Source organism: Dermacentor andersoni, chromosome 10, assembly GCF_023375885.2.
Source record: "Dermacentor andersoni chromosome 10, qqDerAnde1_hic_scaffold, whole genome shotgun sequence".
NCBI classification, from domain to species: domain Eukaryota; kingdom Metazoa; phylum Arthropoda; class Arachnida; order Ixodida; family Ixodidae; genus Dermacentor; species Dermacentor andersoni.
Window position 1 is genome coordinate 111,211,585 of NC_092823.1, and position 25,648 is coordinate 111,237,232.

The 25,648-nt window shown below is 46.1% G+C and overlaps 1 protein-coding gene across 2 annotated transcripts; it reads left to right on the forward strand.

Annotated features, from left to right (window-relative positions):
* The first annotated feature begins 8,651 nt into the window (after positions 1-8,651).
* On the forward strand, positions 8,652-24,660 carry LOC126543632 (juvenile hormone acid O-methyltransferase-like). 2 transcript variants are annotated; one of them, XM_055077800.1, is made up of 4 exons: positions 8,652-8,763; positions 13,124-13,767; positions 18,491-18,647; positions 24,444-24,660. In XM_055077800.1, exons 2-4 carry the CDS (start codon positions 13,240-13,242, stop codon positions 24,605-24,607), a joined length of 849 nt encoding a protein of 282 aa, XP_054933775.1. In that variant the 5' UTR covers positions 8,652-8,763; positions 13,124-13,239; the 3' UTR covers positions 24,608-24,660. The 2 variants fall into 2 exon arrangements, with proteins under 2 accessions (XP_054933775.1, XP_054933774.1); XM_055077799.2 differs by lacking the exon at positions 8,652-8,763 and having other exon boundaries at positions 12,087-13,767.
* The last annotated feature ends 988 nt before the right edge of the window (positions 24,661-25,648 follow it).

The following is a 25,648-nucleotide window of genomic DNA, read 5'->3' on the forward strand; positions in this document are numbered from 1 at the left end:
GCCTCCAAAGAAGCTGTGCCATGTGTGATTTCGTAAAGTACACGAAAGACACCTTGTGAAATGAGGCCATGTTTATTTTGCTCTGTACAAATGCTCGTTCCGCGCTTTTTCTGCATTCGTCGAACGTTGTGGCACCAGGGGAGCAGCAGTATAGTTCCCGTCCGAAGCTCCACCGGAAGGCGTCTGCTAAAGAACAAGTAAATTACAAGCATGTGTCCATTTGGTATTAACACCTTATAGAAATACTCCGTGTAGATACGTAACGTGCGGAAGCAGTGAATGGGCACCATTTCAAACAAAAGCAATTCGTGTTTACATATATGGCGTAAAAAATACACGACTCATTACAAACAATACCATGCATAAAACATGAGTAAAATATTCGATTTCCAAGCATTCCTCCCGCTCCCGGGCCTTCTTTCCTGCACTTGGAGAGCACAAATATTCGTTCGACTGTTCGTTTCCAATACAAGTTGGCTTCAGCCGATGCGATGGTACGTAACGTACACAGATTTGGCCACAACACAGGCTCTCAGCCAGACCATGCTAGACGCTCGCAGAATTCCTTCTACTCGCACTCAAGACAAATGCGTGGTTGCAAAGACCGTTTTCAGTCGTTCAGAAGACAGAATTGTTGAATTACAAATTCCTGGTGTTTGAGCTCCTTGGCATTATCATTTGCAAGTTCGCAAGCACACTGACGTGTTAGCACTCGTGGCAATCCTTCGTCGCGTTTTCAACAAGCGAGACTATTATAAGAAGGCATATGTTGTTGGGCCGGGGGCCATAAAAAATGTCATAAACGTGTCTCATTAAGATGCAGTAGACGCCAAACTAACTTGGTCACCACAGCCGAACTTGTTTTCCGTAACTGCGTCACGACAGTCGCGGCGAGCGTGTCTTAAAGGTATCCCAAAAAGTAAGGAAATTAATTACAATAATACTGAGGGTCATAGGAAGCGTCCCGAACGTGTCCCAGTAATATTCAGTACGCGGGAAAGTAATTGCGTCACAAGGCGGAGCTGCTTTTCGCTAACTGCGTCACAACGCCACGCGCGGCGGACTTGCCCAAAAACTACCTAAATCAGTTACAGTAATGGGGGACCCATAGAAAGCGTCGCAAACATCTCCCAGTACGAGCCATCAATTCAAGTTTACTGCGCCAGCATTGCTGAACCGTTTTTCCCTAAATGCGTCGCAAGTCTAAGTTCCATGCCGTAAGCCTGAATTTCTTGAAATGCGTCGAAGACTTTCAAACAAACTTTCTCAGCATGCCATAGTTGAATACTGCAGTGGAGCCGTGTCGAAGCGGAGAAGAAATGCAAGAATAGGCCGGGAGCCCAGCAGACCAGGCTACATCAAAAAAAAAGAAAGACAAAGAAAAGAGAGAGACGGGCCGCCGTACAGGCGAAGTGCAGAAGTGCAGCTGGCCTCGCTTGCTTCGGTGACGTGTGACTCACGACGCATACATCTGGCTCGTCTGGGTCCCGTTATCTTGTTGCTAGGCAACGCAAGAAAGATGAGTCGCGAAGTATAAGTTCATTTATATGCAAAACTTTTTTTTGTTTTGGCCGGAAATAATAACAAAAGTAAAACAATGTCTGGTAACTTCATTTCAAATTCTCATTTTCCGACGCTCGCGGCAGCTAACCGACGGCATTAATACTAGCGTGACGTATTTCCCGTTGCCAGTTTTCGCTGAGTGTCCCCTCTTGTTGAATTTCTTTCCCTATGGCCCAGTGTTGAAGCTGACGTAATCAGGAGCACCCGAGGGGAGGAAAGCACGCGTGACCTCCTTGACATGCGCTGGCCTCGGCAAGCCACGCGGACAGCGTATGCTATCTTGGAGGTAATATGTGCGGCAGGTGCAAAACTTGGGCGAGCCGAGATGGCTGACTGCTTCATGTGCACTGTCTTTCCGCGCGCCTACTGCTGTAAATAGCGTAATCTCAAGTTTGCGATACGCGTTGAAGTGAGAGACAGCATGAAGCGTTTGCTCCTAGCTGCGGGCGCTATTCGTCAGGCCAGCTTTGGGATGGCGAGTATTTGCCGCTATCGACGGAGATCTACCGATGCTCTCCTGTGCGCTCGTGACACCATGTTTGTTAATTTACCTAGTAAGAGATTGTTTACTCTAACTTACACGGCCAATGACACTACGAAGCTCACCTCGCGTAATTATTTATTACTCTGCTATTGCTATCACTGTATCGGCTTTCCGGGAAATACGCAGCTATGTTTTTTAAAACCTCGAGGGCCAGGATGTTTGTCTTGCAGAGTACGGAGTAATTTACGACACCGTGTGCCGTTAAATCAAGCGGAGGCACCATCGTGCTCGCATTACACCTGCAGTCCTCCGAGGTGGGCACTCCTGCGTGTATGACGTGCGTTTCCTGTGAAAACTATTTCGCAGCTCTATCGCCACTGGCGGGAGATAAACAGTCCTTGTCAGTCCTGATGGGCTTTTCTATAGCTGAAGACCACGTCAACAAGACTACAATGCCGCAGCTCCAAGAGCGAATAATCCTGTTTACTCAGCGGCTTCAATTGCTCTCAGGCATGGATTATTTAGACAGCGTCATTCCGTGTTCGCCTAGGTTCGAAACGCACCTTGACCACCTCTCGGGCGTTCTTGGTACGTTTCGCCGGGCCGGGCAGGGCTGCAGTTGAATTCGTCAAAATGCCGTTTGTGATGTCACGGAATTATCATCTTTCAGCATCTCGCGAACGCTAGGGGAGTATTATCTCACGCGAACGAAAGTCGAGCCGGGAGCGACTTTCTGGTCCCAAGGTCTTCCAAACATGTTCATAGCTTTTTCGGATTATGTATCTATTTTCGACGGTTAGTAAAGGATTTTGCAGTCATTGCGAGCCTCCTCACTGATCTCACATTTGAAGTCCCTTTTCTTCTGTGGTATCCACCTCATAACCCTCTTCCCGACCCTCCTTAGCTCAACCAAAATCCACACTGATGTCAACTGGCTGTAGTCGCTGCTTTTGCCCAATGCCAATGCCAGCAGAACGGTGGTGCATTTAATTTCGCCTAATAAAAATACTTCCGACTAAGCAGTTCCTCCAAAATTAGGCAATTGCAACAGGTCATTGCAATACTTGCACCACATTGTGTCATCCTTGACACAGTGAGCCGCGGAGTGCGTAACTTGGCCACTCAAACGATCATTCGTAGCGTGAGTGAAAGATGAGTGACTGGAACTAATTCTTACGCATTACTCGACAAGTCGCTCTAGAGGGTACTTTTATTCGCATTTTGCTGTAACGTAAATATTGTAAAGCCTAAAAAAGTTGCCCTTAAAGGCCAATCGAAAAGAAACTTACTGGCGCTTGCCAAATGTCCAAAAATATATGAAAGCGCATAAATGGGGTAGCAGCATCGCTCCAGCGTGTGCTCGTTTTCTCTTTTGTGCATTGGGAGGGCTAATGCAGCATGCAACGGCCGGCTTGAATGACGGTTTTCATTCTCTGAGACAGAGACCCGTAGAGAGCCTTGGTGAAGGTCCTATCACGCCAAACGCACTTCCACTCTTCTTTTGCTTGCCACAGTTGGTAGGAGGTCGCCATGCCCAGGAACAACTTCGAAAGGTTCACTTTCATACGGCCCCAAACATGCTCTATAATTTTCATATCAGCGCTCTTCACGCACCATTGAAGTTGCATTACGCCTCGCTTGCCAAGAGGCGTGCCACGTCCTTTGAAGTGTGAATGGGTGAGATGTCCTGTTGGAAAAAATAATACCCATCTGGATGCGGTCCATTCTACACGTTGGGAATCATCTGATGCTCACGCAATGTGCAGTAGGCAGCACATGCGAGCCTACCATCAATTCTTACCCGTGCACCTAAGCCGCCGTGTGAAATCGCGCCCCACACGTTCAAAGACGTGCGTCCATTGATGGCCACCTTTCGGATATTCTGCAGACTAAAGCGTGTGCGTTCTGTCTGCCAGACTCCTTTTTGTTTTGGTACCATGGGCTCCGAAATATAGATTTGTCTGAGCAAATCACATACCTCCACCATTCCTCGCTCCAGCTACGGTGTTCAGTAGCAAACCTCATGCAAGCTGCTTTGATGGCTGATGTGACAAGAAGTTTATGAGTGGCAAGACGACTTCGCAACCCTGCTTCCCTGAGCCTTCCCCGTACCTTGCCATCGCTCACATCATCCAACCCAAGAGCAATTGGAACGCACCCTTCGCACTCTGAAAAGTCTTAACGTTCACTGAAGCAACACTGCAAATGTCTTGGTCATTCGAATTTGATCGATGTCGCCTCTCGTGCAGCACATCGTTTGTGCGTCCTTCATCTCGGCGAGCTGCTGATAGTCTTCAAAGGACTGCTTGTCACAAGAGCAACATTGCTCTGCGTATAACCTATTTTAGACGTTTCTATGATATCTTCACGTGGTTTTAGACGCACGCGAGACATCGTTAGGCTACGAAATCACAGTTGACTGCTGTGGGTTGGTGAGTGCAGCATTCCACACAAGTGCTCCGAACCAGCTCAGAGTATCACGGATGGACAAAATAAATTCGCACAAGGGACAGCTTACCGCCACCATTCTTTTCATTCATAATCTCTGCGCCCGTCGTCAACGGTTCGAACGCCGCTATTCATGGTGCCACTGGTAACTCGTCGCGTCGATTATCATAAAAGGATCGGTTTAAAATACGAGTCGAGACCTTAAAGTCCCATCAATCGGTTGCCCGAAGAACAAAAAATTGGATGACACCTACACACTTCTCATGAGTTCCGAATGCGAAAGCATTAGTGTCCTACTGAACGCCGCTGAGGGGTCCTTCGAGTTTTGCGCTGCTAAAATTGTTTTCGAGTTTTGCGGCGGGGTATATTATCGAGTTTTGCAATTGAATTGGTGTCGTATTTTTCTTTGTACGCTTTCTACATTAGCACGTAGGCTGTAGGCCCGAATCATTTGGATGATATTGCTTAGAAATCAAGGACGCCGCATGCCACCGACGTCCTGCGCGAGGAGAGACCGACAAAGCACACTCTAAAAACAATTGCATCCTTTGGGGTGTATGTTTGCCACACAACAATAATCGTCATCTGTCTTGCCCGCATTTTCTTTCTTTAACGCTGCGAGCCCGGTGCTTCCAAGTCACGAACGGCATGCGCGTTATCAGCGTGACAGAGCATTCTCGACAGGAAGGTAAGGAGCGCAGCGTTTTCAAGAAAGGAAATGCGGGCAAGACAGATGACGATTATCGTTGTGTGGCAAACATACACCCCAAATGGCGTAAATTTTTCTTAGAGTGCAGCAGCGGCCACGAAGCCCCGCAGGCGCGCGCAACACCAAAGTCTAGTTGTGGTGAGAGAGAGAGAGATACGGACCTCACGCCGGCTTCCAAGAGAGAGGCGGCAGCACCCACACGCGCGAGACTGCCTCGCCGACGACAACCCTTGTCGCCCCGCGGCGCCACTTCGCCATATCGGCTCCGTCAAGGCGCGTGGGTGACGCGGGGTCGCGGCGATGCCCTCTCCACTCACGCAACGCATGGCGCGCTGACGCTGTGGCAGCAAGTGTTCCGATTCGCTCGCTCTGCTCCGTCGAGGCATGCTCGTGACATGGCGTCAGAGCGAATGAGAATTTAGGTGCCATTCCGCTGCTACAGACGCCGGCTTTTTCGCTCAATGCGCCATTTGATGCTTGCGAATCAAAAATAAAAAGAACTATGAAAAGGAAATGACACGCTGTAAGCCTCTGCGACACACCATCGTCTTATCGGTTGTTGTCGGCCAGTAAAATGCTGTAAGCAACTGTTTTCGACAAATGCAGGCGTGGTGAAAGAGCCAACAGTTAGCAGAATAGCAGCCTTTCCTTTCCCCTGAATAAAGGGAAAATCAGACATCCACCTGTTTGTAGCAATTGCTACAAAGGAAACTCATACGGGTTCCTCGAAAGAAAAGCCTCATGCTTTCCCCTCTGCTTTCAACAGCGCCATCCACGTATTGCTCTAACTCGGTTTTCAGGCCATTTGTCACGCATTCCCGTGTTCCCGCTCATAAAGCTCACGATATTCAGTAAACCGCACCAACTTGCCCAGTGTTGGGATCTGGTTTTTGGGCTCGTGGTTCGAACTGTGGCGTCACACAGGTTTAACTTCCCTACAGCGCCAGAATTTGATGAGGATGTCCAGGTCAATCATACAGCTCAAAGTGTTCGGCAAATTCCACTAGTGTTGTCGCAACGATCCGCCGGGCCCCACCGCCGATTTGGCGCGATTGCCACCCCCCCCCCCCCCGACTTTAGAGGTTACAGTAACTCTAGACTTAACCACAAGACAATTGAGAACGTGAAGACAATACTGTTCCCACTGAATCGTTCCCACGTCGACCTTAGCCCCTACATCAATTAGTGAGCTGTCCGTGATGATCAGCTTGTAATGATTTGAGAAGCCTAGCCGTGGCGATCGTTACCGTTTCCACATAATACAGCGGTTGCTGTCCCTTCAAAAGGAGCTTCCCTGTTCACGCGTCAATAGTCAGCGCCGGGCCCCGCCTTCGCGTAGGCGGGTGCTGGTCAAGCGGTCGCTTTGTGGGAAGCAAGCAAAAGATGGCCATTGCCGTTTTGAAATGTAACACCGGCGACAAGTCTTGTGGGTACGGAGTTCGATGTGTGCACTGCCACTTTATCTCGTTATAAAATTCTGAAAATGCCTTCTGGCATTCAATCGACTGGCACCAGTGGACATTAAGACTATTAAGAGTGCGAATTTAAAACTGCTATTTAAAAAAAAAAGTATATATGCGAAACCGCCCTGAGTGTATGTTTCGTTTCTATGGAAATGCTTGGAGCCGCGCTTTTTAATGCGAACCATCTGTCTGTCTGTCTGTCTGTCTGTCTGTCTGTCTGTCTGTCTGTCTGTCTGTCTGTCTGTCTCTGTCTGTCTGTCTCTGTGTCTGTCTGTCTGTCTGTCTGTCTGTCTGTCTGTCTGTCTAGTGATCGATCTATCGTATTGCGTCATCGTGATGCCGTCGTGATCCCTTCAGTAACTGCATATACATAAGATTGTGCATGAAGTGAAAGACGTGCATTTGACGACATGTATATTGTTACATAAATCACATGATCGACATATATTACATCGGATTCGTGATATGCATGCATGATATGGCATGAATTTCATGTCATGAACGACATGGTATGTCTTGACATGTTTGAGATTTCACGATGACATGAATTGCCTGCATTAAGTGGCATGTCGTGGTTGATATGACATGAATTAATTCATGTTGAACTACAGTAGAGAAGGAGAATGTTCGGCTGGCTGCCTCGATCCCGTCCGCGACTTTGAAGTAAACACCTCACGTACGAAACAGAACATTCCAAGGCCGAATGTTCGAAACATTGATGTTCGATCTGATTCGAAAGTTTTGCTAATCATAAGTGCCTAAAAATTTGTTTTCCAGGCCCAATTTAAACATTACAGTTATCGGGTTATAGTCAATCGAACATTTCATAGTTCTGTGTCATATATAGCTGCCTTGTTTAAAGCACTAACCAACTAAACTTCGTTAAAACAACTTCTCGGACTTCATAATTTGCAGTACCTTGCTAGTACACCTGCGTAAACACTCTTCCTGCGGTGATACTTTCTACAAAATGCAGCACAAAACCCAGATACGCGGGAAAAGTGATAGAAATACGTTTGCAGTAGAATGATTCATCTACTACTAGACCTAAACTACAAACCCTACTTAATATCATGCGTGATTCGGGGGCTACAATAATTCATATAACGTTTTCTCTCACCATGCTTCAGGAATGTCTTCTCAGAAATAAACGAAAGGAAAGATGACTGGTATCGAGTTGTTACTTAGAGCTCTAACGAGATATTAAGTTGAGGCCACTTTAAAGTTGGGTCAAAGCAAAGAGCTCATGAATAAAAGTGTGCATTAATGTGCTCTTCTGTAAAAAAAATATAAAGGAAGCTTGGAGGCCGACATGCCCCAGACAAACCCCAAAACAATAAGAAACACAGACAAGCGAACTAAAAGGTATACGGATGAGTGGGTGTAGGCAAAAACAAATTTCATAATTTCAATGCAGGCCTCAGCAGGATATATATTGTTTGTTTTCTCTTTATAACCTGAGCCGGATACGTCGCATCTGCATCCAACGAGGGCGATTAAAGGTACGATGACATCAAAAAATAGACATTTCTAGCGTAAACATAGTTTCTGGATGTTTCGATCTCTCTCTCTCTCTCTGTCTCTCTCTCTTTCTCTCTTTAGACCAATGCCACTGCTGAAAAAAAAGACTGGACGATCGCGGACAAAATTTATCATATCTTTTGCCACTGTGTACCCCTGCCAGTGCTGTGTGTGTGGCCGTTCACACGGACAGATCATTAATGTCAAAGCGTTTCGACTCGTGGACAAGAAAAAAAAAAGCATTAAGTCTGCCGGTCACCGCATATAACCTGGTGTATAGAGGTGCATCGGACGAGAAGTGGCGATCGAGCAACCGGGACTCGTTGAGAAGTACAGGGAATAGCGCTTGTAAAAGTGTTCGGTTATGGCCACGCGCCGACATTTTCACAGCTGTTAGCACCAAGTGCAAATGTCCTGCCCTGTTCGTTGAGCTGCATTTAGGTTCGAGCATACTATGCTTGGTCGTGAAGTACTCGGTGGCTCACATCGCGTCGTTTTCTGTAGATCAATTTCAGCACACTTGTTTAAGCGTGGCCGTCAAGTACACTAGAAGAGGATTCAGTGTGCACATTCAGGTGAGCCGAGAACATCTTTTTCTCGAGATTAACTTCACTGTTACTAGTTTTTATATCTTTAATACACTTATAGTATATTTATAATGCCACCTATGCGCTTATTTTATAGCCCTCTGATGCAGCCTCGACACAACACAATTTAGTTCATATAGGCCTTGCAGAAGCATATTGAAGCGAGGTACGCATATTTTGTTCGTTTTCTCATACCAAACCGATTTCATAAAATACGTTATACCGCAGCTGTACTCATAACGCGGACCTCCTATTGCGACTCGAATTAAAGAAAGCCTCGAGAACTCCTATTTTAGTCTGCACTGATACAGCATTCTTTTACAGAACTATAGTTTCTTTAATTTCCCGCTAAGAGGTAGGTCACTGGCAGGAATATGAAGGCCTAACTTCAATTTTTCTTGAATTTGGCAGCAATATTATTGCGCCCGTACTTCAGCGTGCCGTTACACATTTGAAAGTTCTTTGTCTCGTAATTGGGCGATTACGGTACAGCACAAGTTGTTGAAATTTGCTAAATTTTTTGGTATTTAGTTCCTTTACACCTGCATGCAATGCGGCCGACATTTGCCAATGAAAGAATTACCTGTAGGCACAAAGCAAACGTCGTTCAACTCCATGACGTTACGGCGTGTTAGTGGGAGAATTTTAAGGCGGTGTCCAAACCAAGTTTTTTTTCATTTTATGGACTTTCCTTGCTTACAGAGCATCCTCGGTAATTGTGTGAAAAAAATCAATTTATTTATGAGAATTAACGCAACGTTATCATATAGTGACACGATACGTCTTCAGAGCCTGGCGTTATTAAAAAATTTAACTCTGGGGTTTTATGTGCCAGAAATCACGACATCAATATGAGACACAGCCGATGTGCCATCCCGGCAGGCCTTGGTGCGACGCAAACATCGAAAATGAGTCGCTTCAATCTTTTGACATGCACAAGCCACGTGACCTCGGTTTAGCGAGCTTATCTTTAGCTAGGGGTCAACTCTGAGTTCCCTACCGAATACATGTAAAACTCAAAAATACTTTTTTGAGACAAACGACGGAGCGATTTGAATGAAATTTGTTGCATCGGAGAGAAAATAAAGTCAAGTTCTAGCAACCCTAGGAAGCAGCATTAGTTCGGATCTAGAAAGTTTTAGAAAAAATTGCTCTGGGTCAGCCCGATTTGAAACAGTAGGATCACGAACCTTACAAATCGTTTACTCTGCACCGAAAATACATATTGCAGTTTCATTAGCTGCTTATATTAGATTATCTAAAGCGGACAATTGCCATAAATTAATTTACAGTTTATGGGACATTGTTGCAATGTCTATCAGGGTTTTGCAAAAGTCCTGGTCACAAATAAGCAGTACATCCCGTAGCAGAGATCAACACGTCCATTTCGAGCACTTCGGATGTATTATAAGATTTATCTTACAGAATTGTCATGTTTCTTTTTACTGTGCCACGAATTTGTAAACCTGATGCTAGAATTTCCCGGATGTTTACAGTTTTGAGGAATTTATCATGAGAGCTTTAGGGCATCAGTAGAAATCTGCTTGATAAAGTTACTATATAATAAACCTGCTCTTCAAGTGCAGTTAACATAATCAGAATCGGTGCAATGGTGGCCGAGAAAAAAGAATTTCTGTTCCCGTGTATTTAGAGAGGAGCTCCAGAGCAAATTGTTTCTGTCTGTTAACGCTCAAAGTGGCTATAGGCGTGTAAGCACTAATTTTATCGAGGCCGACATATTGTTTTATTGTTGTTGTTGTTTGATATTGTTTTATTGAGGCCGACATAATAAAAGAAATATATAAGCGATAATGGAAGCCAACCTCTGCCGTCGAGCACAGCGCCCGGTTCTTCAACCATGTGGACACGATCCCCCCCCTCTCTCTCTCTTTCTCTCTCATCTCTCTCTCCCCTCTCTCATTTTTATTATTAATTAGGCCACAATCTCAGGCATACTTCCCTCGTTCAAAAGACTGGCAGCGCTTTGAAATATTTGGCGCGTGCCTGCCATGCCACTTTTTCGTCTCCTTTCTTCGTAACATCTCGCACTTTGGGGCGCTGTGTTATGCGCCACTTGCATTCGGGAATCGACCTACCTTCCGTAGCAGAGCCCTCGCAGCAACTAACGTTATGTATGAACTGTGCGACGCTTATCACCATTCATGACTGGCTCAGGTTGATCAAGTTGCAATAATGTTTAGCCGGAATGCAAATTGCCTTCGTCGTTTTAATATAGTCCTCGTGGCGTACACATAGGTGCGTACTATTGTATAACATTGAGTCCCACATTACGTCACAGTTCGTGTTTACGTAGCTTGTTCAGTACACATACGGAAACCCAGCAGTCGTCATGCTATATAAGCTCGTGTCGAGCGTCCTCTGTAGGAATCGTGCCGTTGCCGTCGAACAATGCACGTCAATGTGGTCGTCGTCTTGCTCTTGTCGTCACACATGCATACGCTTGCGTCCCACACACACGCACACAACTGCTGGAATACACGAACACGTTGGTTCGCCTGTTGACGCTTTGCGTAATGCCAAGCGATACTGGATAGCTAGCTACCAGCTAAACGCTTCGCAGAACACCGCTTCCCACAGTGAGTGGGATGTGCAAAAATTCATTCATTTATTTTTTTTATTCGGCAGCATTCTACAACACGTGAATACTTTCCTTCCTCCCGCTCTATCTTCTCTCCCTGTCGCCTATTCTTGAGCGAACCTCTTTTATGTATAGGAAACTTGCAACGTTCACTGAATGTACAAGTGAATCAGTGATCCTGGTGGCCGCGCTGAAAGGTTAAGAGCGCAAACACAAGAGTTAACTCGTATTGGCTGGATGACGGGGAAAAATAAAGAAAACGCGTACAATTCCGTCCGTTCCTTTGCGTCCACTGATGCTTGCTAAGCGACACTAACTAAGGCTTTAGCTAAATCAATGAATTTCCTGACAACTCAGCCGGACCTCACAAAACGAGAATTGGCTAAGATGTTTGCAATGCCAAGTTATAACTGCAGTCTTCAGTTTCAACTTATGTATCAAGGCATCGAAAAAAATCGGCTTTTTTTGAGAACCCGTGATGCACATATTCTTGATCATGGGTCTACACCCTTTCACACAGCAGGCAAAGAATTGTATTTTTTTTTTCCTGAGAGCTATACGTCCTAATGAGGCTCCACAAGTACGGTGTAACGTTTCTTTGCGTGTTTGATCTAGTAGCACTTTGCACCTAATCTCCCATCCTGCATCTGGAGTATATTGACACGTGTACTTATTTACTTTTATTAGGGACTGCACTTAACCCGCTAACAACTTATAGTTATCTATTAGTTCAAGAACTTACTCGAAGGTTATCGATGATTCTACCTGTTGTGTCAATTGTCAACGAACCACGTGTAATCAGATTGCAGGCGCGACGCAAATTGATTAGTATTTTCTGGAAGAAATGCGGGCCCCCGCGATTGTATATATACGCTGGAACCTTCGACGAGTCATGTATAAAAGCCGATGTGCCTGACCCACAGATAAGATTTTTGACGATCGCCGACTTTGCTCGCCGCTATGGTTGTACCTGAGTGTTACTTACCGCCATGGTTCCTTTGTGGCTGTGATGTTGCCCTGCTAAGCACGAAGTCGTGGGATCAAAACCCGGCCACGGTTGCCACATTTCGATGGGGGCGAAGTGCAAGAAAACCTGTGCATTCAGCTTGAGACGCACGTTAAAGAACACGAGGTGATCAAAATTACTTAGCAGTCCCCCACTATGGCTTGCCTCATAATCAGATCGGGGTTTTGGCACGTGAAACCCCCTAATATTTTTTAGTGTTACATGTTTTGCTAGGATCAAGTTCACCCAATAAAGAGTCAGTTACATGGTCAGCACTTGTCGCCACTGTGTTTTTCACCGTCACTGCAACTTGGCATTATAGCATGTCAGGCCATCAAACATGGTTAACGTCTCCAATCTCTCCATGAAGCAGACCTCTCTCTCCCAGGGACAACCCACGAATGTAGGGAGATGTACACAGTCGCAAATCAAACAGGATTTGTACAGATGCACAAGCCAATGGCGCTCGCTCATTACTGCAACGTCATTGCAGAGACAAACTTCTTTCAATGTCGACGTCTCTCGGGAACTCTGGGCAGAAATTAATCTGGAGACCAAAACATGGACGCACATCATAACACACTGTGCAAGTTTTGGAACGTCAAATCCTCCAATTACTTTTTTAAGGTTGTCAGGGAGCGACGCTTGTAAAGCATTCCATATTTCCTGTCATGAAGCTAAATGCGACGTCTTTTGCTGCAAGTTACCAAAATTCCACTGAGAAAACCATATTTCCATCACAGGTACCGAGAACCTCAAGTTCGCCGTAAACGCGCTGCTGCCACATTCAGAGCCCTGAAAGGTCAACAAGCAAAATAGTTCTGACGGTATTGTTTTTCACCCTTGGTAGCAGGCCAATATGACTACCAAAATGTCTGGAAACCTCCGATACAATTCGCAGTCTTACGCTAAAAACGACGAATTCCAGCGTAAATTCAATCTAAAAGCAGTGGACTTCTTTAACTTTGCTTTTGCACCGGCTAACACCGAGAGCCAGCAATTCTTGGACATAGGCTGTGGCACCGGAGGCTTCACCCGAGACTGGCTACTACCAAGATGTCCGCCCTGTCGAAGACTCGTCGCGGTAGACGCGTCGGAAGAGATGCTTTCGTACGCTCGCGAAAACAGCGCGCACCAAGATATCCAATACGATTACCTCAACATCGGCGATGACGTCAGCGACTTCATTGAAAAGTACGGAAGATTCGACCGCGTATACTCTTTCTTTTGCCTCAACTGGCTCAAGGACCAGGCGCAGGCCATTAAGAACGTGTCTCGGCTGATGACGCCCGCTGGGGAGTGTCTCCTGCTTTTTCCCGCTGTGTCACCCACGAGGGCATTGTGGAGGAAGATGGCACAGCTCGATCACTGGAAAAAGTTCTCGAACGTGAGTAAAGTACTCGAATATGAAAGCTGCGTTGTTTATTTTGGCTCTGCACGGGTGCGTATAATAGGCCTGTTGCCTCGGCCTCTGGATATGTTTGTGGACGTGTAAATGCACTACCCTTTAGTTTCATTTTGCTTGCCTTCAGCCAGCCGCCAATATATGAGTTCATGTCATGTTTATTCACAAATTACGATGCACTGTCTCTAAATGTATCAAAAATAACAAAAGTTACATAATTTTATTTCATGATGCCGCAGACTCCAGGGAAGGAAAGTCGCGATGGAAGGTGGTCATTGCACGTACAGAGTAGGCAGAGGAAGAGACTGAGCAAGGATCGAGATAGGACAGAGCATTGATAAAAAAGGCGAGTTGACATTGCAGAAACACAAGGCCTTCCTGGGCGCAATATTAAACCATATCCTTACATGTTTAGACATCAGAACCTTTGAGATGGGCCCACATTTTAGACGGCGTTATCTGCGGTATCAGCCTGGGGTTTTCCTGGAGTAAAGCAACATTCTCAGTGCCGGTTTTACATCCGCTCAATTTTAACCAGTCTAGCTGGGTTTCATTTCATCCTTTCTACAACTACTATTACTGCTCTGTACATAGCTATACGCTAAACTTATGCGTCTTTTTCATTCCAAGCTTTATTATTGTTCCATGTGCACTAGAAGACCTCAAATACTGTAATTTTCTGAGGCGAAAGTGGTCAGGTTTCAATTCAATTCAAAAATCAGTTTATTCAAACGACTAATAAGAAATACATGTGAACCATCTGGGCCCTTAGCCTTCTCGGCTAGACTTGGGCCCATGCAGGAAGTGCGAAAAAAAAAATCGTTATAGCGAGACAACTCAGTATTTTACACAGGATTCATGTAACGGCAGTTATACTGCAGTTATACACAAGGCAGGGGAAATGCTCAAGAAATTATACAATAATTCGGAGGACAACATAGAAAAAAAATAGAGAAAAATAAAAAAATAAAATGAAGAATGCATCAAAGAAAAAACACAGACTTATAGTGGAGTCGAATATTGCTGGCTTCGGAAAAATTTTTTTATATCGGCGATTGAGAATTGACCTACTTTTAAGTTAGCAGGCAGTTGGTTCCAAATTTTAGCAGTGGCATAGGCGATAGTTCTTTTTCCGTACACATTATTAACAGCTGGAAGGTTAAAACGACAACTGAAAAAATTTCTAGTTGGACGAGATGGATATACAAAAACAGATGATGATAGTGGGATGTTATGGTTTAGTATATGTATAACCACACAAGCTAGTTTGAAATCCCGGATAGCAAAGAAAGGTGTAATGTCTAAGTGACGAAAGAGCGGAGCGGATCTATCTGTGTGTTTACTATGTGTTATTATTCGAAGTGCTCTTTTTTGCAAGATTACTATTTGATTTAAGTACGTGTTATACGTAAGTCCCCAGGACTCCACGCAGTAAGTCATATTGCTTTGAAAAAGGCAATAATACAAAATTTTTAATGTGCGAAGCGAGAAGAACTTTCTAGCTTTTATTAGGATAAAGCAAGCCCGTCTCAATTTGCTGCTTACTCGAATTATGTGAGGATTAAAATTGAAGGCTGAATCTAGAGTTATACCAAGATATACCTGTTGATCGACTCGTTCGAGGGGGTTTGCGCCTATTCGTAACTCATTTAAGCTATATGAATTTTTATATGGACTAGAGAACACAATGTATTTAGTCTTTGAGGTGTGTATTGTTAATATATTTTGTAAAAACCACTGGCACATCTGAGAAAGATCACTATTAGCGTGCCTTTCAAGCATATTAGGGTCATGACTAGAGAAGAGAAGGGCTGTGTCATCAGCATACATAATAGTTTGGGCATAATTCAAAGCATCTGGCAGATCATTTATGTACAAGGAAAAGAGTAATGGTCCCAATACCGAGCCCTGAGGCACGCCACAAAGGATGGAATGAACGCTTGATACGGATTTGTCGATTTTAACACATTGCTTGCGACCAGAAAGATAGCTTTCGAAAAACTGCTTCGCTTGACCTCTGAATCCATACCGATGCAGTTTTGATAGTAGTATATCATGGTTCACAGTGTCAAACGCTTTTTTAATATCAACAAAAATGCCAACTACATACTCTTTGTTATTTAATGCTTTGTTAATAAATTCACTTAAACATTGTACAGCCGTGGAAGTAGATCTGTTTTTCCTAAAACCGTGCTGGTTATCTACTAGTACGTTATATTTATCTAGAAAATGGGTAAAACGTTTCATCAATAACTTCTCAAATACTGTGTTAAGGGCACTAAGTATTGATATTGGTCGGTAGTTCTGGATGTCATCCTTACTACCGGACTTGTATATTGGTGTGACTTGCGCTATTTTAAATGCGTCTGGATATGTGGTCATGTAGAAGGATGCATTAAATAATTTTTCTAAATGCCCACTCAGTTCCTCTATGTGCTGTTTAATGACGAGTAAGGGGATCTTATCTTTACCTGGCGTTCTTCCTCCAGTCATTGTTTTAACGGTAGAAATTATTTCATCCTGAGTAATGAGTACCATGAACATCAAATCCATCTGCAATGAACGCTTCGTTTACAACTGATACTTCATTATTATTATTATTAGTAGTAGTAGTAGTAGTAGTAGTAGTAGTAGTAGTAGCAGCTGCAGTAGTAGTAGTAGTAGTAGTAGTAGTAGTAGTAGTAGTAGTAGTAGTAGTAGTAGTAGTAGTAGTAGTAGTAGCAGTAGCAGTAGCAGTAGTAGTAGTAGTAGTAGTACTTGTTTTGAGATCATATATACATTTGACAAGAAAGCGAAAGCGACGAGTAGGCTGGCAACTGCCACCCAAAGGGGTACAACGCCTGCCTACTCTTCAGAAACGAAGAGGCACAAAGATAGAAAAGGAAGACAGGGAGAAAGAATTGAAAGAGGAAAGAAAGAGCAAGATGAGAAATCTCCAACAATAAAGTAGAACCCGTAGTACAGGTCACACAAAGCAGAGCCGGTCACTACATGTCACGCCACTAAAGTCTGTTAAATAGAAGACAAAGTGTCTGAGTTACAAACGTGAGCCTGACTTAGTTAATTCTAGAAAAGTAAGGAGAGCGCGATGAGCCTGATCGCGTCGAGACGCACAACCACCGGGGTACAAACATTTGTCCAGTGTCGGACACCACAGGCCAAGGAGGTGATAATCCATCACCAACGAAATGCGCTGCGCACTGAAAGTAGGACACTCCAATATCAGGTACTGAAGTGTCACGCAGCAATCGGAAGACGTACATCAGTTGTTAGTCAGCGCTAAGTCCCATCTCGCACTTTACTCTGTCTCTTCGTTTGTTCGTTCTGTGCTTACTTGTAAAGTCCCAACTAGCCACAAAAAACTGCGTTAGGATCGTTTCTTGCGTATCTACTAACAAGTACTCCCTAATAACGAGGAATTAAATTTTAGTATAGCGTGCGCCAAGTCGTTCTACGTCTCTAAAAAAAAAGAGATTTGAGACAGTGGATAAGACGACATGCACAGCTTGATTAGTGGCTCCGGGCATTAGGAAAATAAAAAAGAACATTTCTTCACTATTGCTGACAAAACCCGGCGCGCCGATCGTCCCGGTGAACTTCGTAGTGCCTTTAATAATGTGGTCGTGTGTAAGCAACAGCTTCCAGCCTGACGTTAACTAGAGATAGTTTGGGTGAACAGAGGGATCAGATGAACAGCAGCTCAATGTCCGCGGCCTTTTTACAGCGAAGGTGTCTGCCTCTACGATCCAAGGAAATTTTCGTGTCGTTGGCGCGGTAAGTAAAAACGTGGGCCGATCCTGGAGATAGTGAAATGCCGGGCCGACCCGCTGTGGAAGTAAAGCAGGCGTTAAGCACTCCCCATACGTGGGCCGATCCCTAAGATAGTGCAATGCCGGGCCGACCTGTGGCGGAGGTGAAGCAGGCATTACGCGCTCCCCATACGTGGGCCGATCCCTAGGATAGTGCAATGCCTGGCCAACCCACGGTGGAGGTAAAGCAGGCATTAAGCACTCCACATAAGTGGCCGATCCCGAAGTAATGCAGTGCCGGGCCGACCCATGGCGGAGGTGAAGCAGGTGTTAAACACTCCCCATAAGTGGCCGATCCCGAAGATAGTGCAATGCTGGGCCGACCCGCGGCGGAGGTGAAGCAGGCGTTAAGCACTCCCCATACGTGGGCCGATTACGAAGATAGTGCAATGTCTGGCCGACCCGCGGTGGAGGTGAAGCAGGCGTTAAGCACTCCCCATAAGTGGCCGATCCCAAAGATAATGCATTGCCGGGCCGACCCGTGGCGGAGGTAAAGCAGGAGTTCAGCACTCCCCATACGTGGGCCGATCCCTAGGATATTGCAATGCCTGGCCGACCCGCGGTGGAGGTGAAGCAGGCGTTAAGCACTCCCCATACGTGGGCCGATTACGAAGATAGTGCAATGCCGGGCTGACCCGCGGCGGCGGTGCAGTTCGCCATTAAGGGCCCCACATACACAGCTTCGCTGGTCATTCTTTACGGAGCGGAAGGGCACTGAGTTTTTTTTTTTTTTTGCCACTACTGGACATAAGTGGCGAAACAAAGGCCTCGTGACTTACGAAACAGTGTGGATGAACGGGGTGTTAGTCTATATAGCTCACCGTTGTCTTATCTTCAATGTCAATTTCCGTGTGGCCATTTTCTGCGGTAAAGCAACGTTGTCCCTTCCTTTTAAGGTGTTCGATGGGTTCACGCCCAAGAGCCATGACTTGGAGGATGACATTGCCAGGCTGTCCTACATGCGTGAGCTCCTTGATTCTGCTGGCCTTATGGCCAACACATGTGAACTTCTGTACGACCGGGTTGATTACGAAAATCCTCAGGCGCACATCGGTAAGTCCTTGAGGCATTCGACGCTCGTACCTATGCGAGCTATGGTCTTGAGTACTGTCACATATAGGTTGTTTCAGGATATTTTTATTTCTGCATTGCTAAGAAATAGTAAATATCAGCAAACATAGCAGTGCACACATTTAAACGACTCCAGCTGTTCATTAGCAAATGAATATTAAAGCTGAAATAACCATATTTTAGCAGCTGTACTCATATGACCGATCACATTAACGAAACATGGGGCCCGTGGTCCAAAGAATCTTTAGTCGCTTCGGGACTTGCGAATGCTGATGAGGCTAATTTTTCAAGAGTGATTCAACCGAATAAATCAAAACTAAAATTTCATACAATGCTACTTCTACGTCACTAGCTGACTACCATTAGTGACGTCACTTTATTTCTCCTTGCCGTCGGGCGAGCACACAACGGGAGGCGTCACTCCCGAGTGAAGCAGAAGCAGTCCCCTCCCTCAAGGTCTCAGCTAAGGGTCTTCGGCATTTCAGTTTCAGTTTAGAGGGGAACAAATTTGCCAAAATTCGTGTCTCCTGAAAATTTACGAAATTTTTCGAATGACAAGCTTCATGTCTCGCAATATATAGGATATATTCTTCTCATTCAAATTTAAATTGGCTGCCCCCTGCAATAAAGTTTGGGGCTCTTGTCGGCCCGTGAGTAAAGACAGCCGGCTACACGTGTCTCTTAGCTTCAGAAACACTGCGCGGAATTGGTGAAGTACAACTATTGATACGTGCACCTAAATATCCGAAGTAATTTGCTTAAGCATCGGATACGTTTGCATGTTCAAAGCGAATCTTTATTTATTTTCATGATTTCGCGTGGATTCCTGGCTGTTGTTGGTTCAGTTGCTACTCCGGTGGATATATTTGAGTATATATATATGCGATGGTTGCATGAACCTACCAGCAAAGTGGCTAATGAAATCATTGCATTCTGACAGAACTCGCACATAATGATTAAATGAATGGTTATTTCAACTTCCAACATAAAACCTGAACATGTAATGCCAGCTCGCTGGCATCTCTCAAGCTCACAGGTCTGTTATTGGAATGGTGACATGTTTTCACGCACTCTTTCATTTACTTCTTTCCCACTAAATATATGCGTATACCGTTGTTGGCCAATCCTCCAAAACAGACATGTCTCACTACGATTCCTACATAAAACTTGAATATTGCATTTCGCCTGACAGATATATCTAAAGTAAAGCGAATCGTTAATAGAACTGTCATGCTATTTCCCGGATTCATTGATTTAGTCATTCTGGATGTACAATCGTGACACAAGAGGTACGTAATTCCTAACGGTTGCCTTATTAGACATGAACAGAACCCACTCGATGACTGCAAACACTCGCTGTCACAACGTTTACGTGAACAAGAATGGAACGGCCAGCGATTTAACCTTTTTCGTGCCTTCCGCTTCTGCGCGAACTAGGCGTGTGTGAACACAACGCGCATGACGGCACTAGTCATCTCGGGTCGCGTAGCATTTGTCCTCTCACCGCAAATTACCTCCAAGATGGGGTGCGTGTGGCCGCAGTACACAGCAGTACCCGGAGTAGAAGAAGAGACACGCACTAACGTCCCCTGCTGCCTCTCACCTCCTAGCTCGCGCTCACTCCTCCCTCCCCCCTCTTATGCATGCGAAAGATCGCGCGCATTGTGTCCGGCCCCCTCTCTTCCAGGCGCAAGAAGACGCCGTGCAACAGGCCACCATCCTTCTAGGCTCGCTCTCGCCCGATTCTCCTCGTAGCTACAGCATATGGCGTACGGCCACGATATTATCGCACTTGGGCTTTATACAGAAACTAAAGGCGAAATCGATGGCGACGAAGACGGCGAAAATTCACTTGGAGTGTCAATACAATTGCTATCGCAGTAAAGAAGAAGCTTTCCTGGATGTATCTCAATCTGAGCAACTGATACATCAGAGACAGCAAAGCCGCACAGGAAACTTATCACGACCCTCGGCCGTACTAGGGGTTGGTTTGGCAACTACCCGAAATCAACCCTTTACATTTCAAACGCCTTTGCTATATACCGCGCAATTCAATAGCTATACTCAGCTTTCTTTAAATTTTTCACTATATCCGAGCTCTCTATATCTTCGTTGTCTGCATTATATCTGACGAAGGTTACTGTTTTCTGCTCCGGCTCTGCCGGTGTTAGGTGGCGCGTTCCAATGGTCTCGTGGCGGTACGTTGCATAATACAGTTAACTGTGATGAGTCTTCATTTAAATGTCCCAACTGTACTGGCTCTCACGAAGCGACTTCGAAGGAATGCCCGAGGATGCAGTAAGTAGCTCGTATTCTTCGAAAAATGGCGAGAGACCGGTCTTCAAGTAAAGAAACTACTAAATCTGTTCGCCAAAGTGACCAATGCTTGCGAAAGAAGCGCCACAAGGCCATTTCAGAAGAACTGAATAGCGGGGCGCAGGCGTACCGACCACCTCTGCAAGTGCGTGCATCGAGGACAATAACCACGCCTACTGATAATTCAAGGTCGGTGAGAGCACGCACCGAATATTCCCCTCTACCGGCTGATACTGACACGGAATAACCTTTGTTGCCTTCTAGACCCAGGCCATGAAATCGGGCGCAATGGTCCTCTGCGCCATGAAGCCAAGAATGATAGTACCAGTGAAACCGGTGACACTACGGACAAGCTAGACGATGGACATAATGAGAAGGAAAGCGTTCAGAAAATGCTGAAGCACCTAGTAGAGTCGGTGCGCGAAATTCTCTGTGGTCTCCCCAATGCGGCCGCTGAAATTCCCCTGCATGGCCTCACCGTACTGGACCCACCTATCGCAGCTGTTTACATGGTGTAAAGCTTTTGCTTGGCACCTGTGCTGCTCACGCAGGGGAGGCCCGCCCATCAGCTTTGCCACAGCGCCTTTCTCTGAAGGTTCACTTGAACTAGTCACTACTGACAAGATATGGAACCCGGCAGTGGCTTCACGGATGACATTTCTGAATGTTTATCATCAGAATGTTGAACTTGCGTTATCCCTTGGGCATCCCTCTTTCTATGTCATCATCATCATTCCTCATCACACCTTTATATCTCCCTCCCTCTCTGCAGAGTAGCAGGCTAGAGCTCAGGCCGACCTCTCGGCCTTCTTTTAAATAAATTATCTCTATCTTCGCAGCGATGATCGTTTACTATTAACCGCATGTAAAGAGATGTTGGTGCCTGTTAGATAGCGCTGGCTGCTCCTCCTATGTCATAGTCGTGCTAAAAAACGCGAAACAAAGAATACAAAAAAGGCTATTGTGACAAAAGTTCTGAAGTTCGCAAACACAAAACAAAAACATTTTCTGAATAGTTCACAAGCATGGAAATCTTCATGTTGACGTACACACGGCAGTCATCGTTGGTGGAGAACACAGCGCACACAAACAGACAGAGAAGAATCACAGGAACATTACAATAACATCGAGCACGGGAAATACGTATCAGTAAAAATGTAAGATGAATCCCTTCGACAAATTCTGCGTAGTGATTCAATTTCCTAGAATAAAAATTACAGTTTCACCCGAAAGGCGAAGCATCGATTGCGATAGCAAATTAGTAGACAGTTATTGAAAGTAAGGATAGTAGTTCTATCGGCTGTATAATCTTGCAAACATTCGTTTGCTAGCTAAATTAATAAGCATGTTACTACATGCGCACAGGCACATACGAACACACCACACTGGATGACCGCAGGCACTTGCTGTCGAAACGCTGACATGAAGAATCGCGGCAGCAGCAACGAGTGAAGTGACCTTAGTGCTGCCTATTGCTTCAACACAAACTCAGGGGCGATAACAAGCGCACACGAGGCTATGAGCCGTCGACACACCTAGACGGTCCCTATCGGAGATCGCTTGCAAAACAGGGCCCGGGTGGCAGCGTGCGGCGCTCCATATGTCATTGCTGAGGAGTAGAAAGCCCTCACCCTTTCCCTACGTTACCTTTCGTTCTACAGAAGGTAGCGCGGTTCCTGCCTGCTTTCTTCACTTGCGAGCGCGAGGCTGAGCCATCCTCGTCTGCTCACTCTCGCACGCAATCACTCGCACATACAGCATACCTTGCGTGGTGACGATGTTATCGCCCTTGTACATTATACCGACCATGACTGCGACGGCAACAACGACGACGGCAGAGATGCGCCTGTAGTGCCTATAAAATGGCTATCTCAATAAAATTTAGTGACCTTCAGAGCCATCACGGAGGTAGTCTGCGCGTTCTCACCGAAGCCCTGGTCATACCGTTCCATCGGAGCTCCAGCGCACGCTGCGTGGATGGCTGCTCTTTGACTGACGTTTGATACCGACATGCCATCAGCTTTCATTGCGTAGCCCTATAGAGCCTCGCACCTGACCTCCAACGCGGTGCCAGTAAAACGCGACGTGAGAGAACTAAAATGAGTCGCAGTTTTACCCGAAAGGTGAAGCATCGATTGCCATAGCAACTTAGTGGACAGTTATACGAAGCTTACTACTGCTTTATCAGCCGCATAAACTTGCAAACATTCGCTTACTAACTGAATTAACGAGCACGGTGTCAGCGCCCTCAAGCAAACATGAACACATCACACTCGATGATCGCGGACACTCGCTGTCAAAACGCTGGTTGAGCAAGCGTGGCAGCAGCAGCGAGCGAAGACACCTTTGTCTGTCGCTTCAACGCAAGAATGGCGAGAACAGAGCGCGCACAAAGGTATGAGCAGTCTGCAGATCCCTTTCAACATACGGCGCACTTGACCGCGCACGGCCGTGCAAAGTGCGCACTTGTGGGCGGAGTCGAAGCTGCTCCCCTCCTGCCCCCCCCCCCCTGCCTCCCGCGCTGCCTCCCCACTTTCGTTCCTTCCACGCACGAGATGGAGCCGCGATCGTCAGTTTTTCTTCGGCCATGTCGCGAAATACGCAGTTGCTGCCAGAGTCCAACGCCACCGCCCCTCTCCCGCCCGTCCCCCCATAGCAGACGGCGCGTTTGCTCTCTGCCTTTCTCGCTCAAGCGCGCCAGATTGAGCCGCGATGGACGGCTCTGCTCGCGTGCTTTCAATCGCACATACAGCATACGGAGCGCGGCGACAGCGTCATCGCCTTGGGCTTTATACGGAACCTCACAGCGACGGCGACGCCAACGGCAGACACGCGCCTGGAGTGTCGATACAATTGCTACCGCATTAAAATTAAGGATTGCTGGCTAGATGAACCTCCCAACAAAGTTTTCTCCCTGAGTGACGTATACGCTAGGCAATTTTACTCTTACAATTGCTGATAGTGACGTTTCAAAGGAAATTGGAGGCACCGACTCCCATCGATGCAGGTTGCGTTGCTGACAGTTCTTCGATATCGACAAGGCCGACGCACACCCACCTTTTGCTGGCGCTTTCACTGCACAACAGTTGCAGAGCTCTCCCATAACAGCCTCACTGTAAAAATACCGCAGTGTAATCTCACAGAGCGAACTCAAACAACCTGCTCTTGTTGAAAGTAGCGACGTGTATATCCAGTGTGTCTTCTTGTGTTATCGTGTCCTTTTTGAACTGTAATTCATCTTTCCACGATACTTCAGCAAGCCCCACCTCGCTACCCTGGTCACCACCATTACCATCACCCCCACTATCTTCATTACACTACCATCACCGTCATGATTAATTATTATAGTTATCTCACAAGTCCGTACGTGCCGAATATAACATTCCTGCGTTATAGAATTAGTATCCGCCTGTGACTTGCCAATCCCACACTTCCTTCTGTATATTTTATTTTTTGGTCCAGATATCCTGCTCTCCGTCAATCCTGTGGGGGCCACGCTATCGCCTCAAGAGAATGAACTCCTCCGCTCGGATGTCGCCAAGGAGGTTTTGAGATGGAAGAGCGACAACGACTTATCGGCACGGCCCTGCATGTACCTCGTGCACGCGAGAAAACGAAACGAATGACTGCATTACAGGCGAACAATGCATTAAAGCTTCGTGCATTGTGTTTTTGACTGCCGCTCGCGAGTGGGAAAGGCAATTTTCAATCGCATGGCTGCGAATGGGGTAATGATTAGCAAAGTAATTCGATGAAGTGGCAGAAAGTGGTTCGTTAGGCCTGCTTTTGATGCATGTAACTGGGCGTCCAATCTGAGAACTTCAGATGGAAAGAAGAGCGAATACGCGTGGTACTGACTTCTGAATTTACTGATACGTATTTGGGGGAGAGAGGGTGGAGCAGGATGTGTACAGTAAACCCTCCTTATAAAGAAATCATCCAGGCAGGAAATGCACTTCTTTAGAAGCGGTGTATGCTTAAAAAGGGAGATACTATAATATTGACATAGTAAGTCGAGAAGCACACTCCAGCATGTTGAGAGCTCGTGAAACGTTTACTGAATCATACGCGCTCGATACTCAGAAGATTTAATTGGAGAAATTCTCGCAGGCAGCTGCCTGGTTTGTCGATTATTATCACGCAGAACAGCTATAGATAAGTACCTGTTTCCACGTGGTAGTGTGGCGTTCGGAGTGCTCTTTGCATTTATGTGCATGCGAAGGTAAATGTGTGTGAGTAAACTCAGTTTACTCAGTTTCAAACGGGTCAGTCATAAGTGCGCTCTGTTTTAAAGATGTGTGGCTTAATTACCGGCTACTGAAGTTCTTAATGCGACTACTTGATAAAAGGGAGCAGGTTCGCCGGAAATTAGGGTGTCACCCTAGAAGGTCGCACAAGTGCCAGAACAATTCTCGGCTGCCGTTTCGACCACGCAGAGTAGGCTGGTGGTAGCGCCACTCATTAGCTCGTACTGCTCCACCACCCAGCAAGAAGAGCCAGCCGCCGTCCAGGCCTGCGGGCTCAAGGACTTCCAGGGCTTCTGCTCGCGCAGAGAAGCCCAAAGCACCAGCAAGCGTAAGCCGCGAGCGGGCATCCAGCGCCTCGGCAGAGGTGATGGATACTTCGCCAAGTGCATCGGTGTACGAGACGCCGACGGATCGGCGCAG

Coding starts and splice junctions, on each gene's coding strand:
- LOC126543632 (XM_055077800.1), top strand. CDS start 13,240: ATGACTACCAAAATGTCTGGAAACCTCCGATACAATTCGCAGTCTTAC. Junction 13,768..18,490: donor ACTGGAAAAAGTTCTCGAAC/GTGAGTAAAGTA, acceptor CTTCCTTTTAAG/GTGTTCGATGGGTTCACGCC. Junction 18,648..24,443: donor AAATCCTCAGGCGCACATCG/GTAAGTCCTTGA, acceptor TTTTTGGTCCAG/ATATCCTGCTCTCCGTCAAT.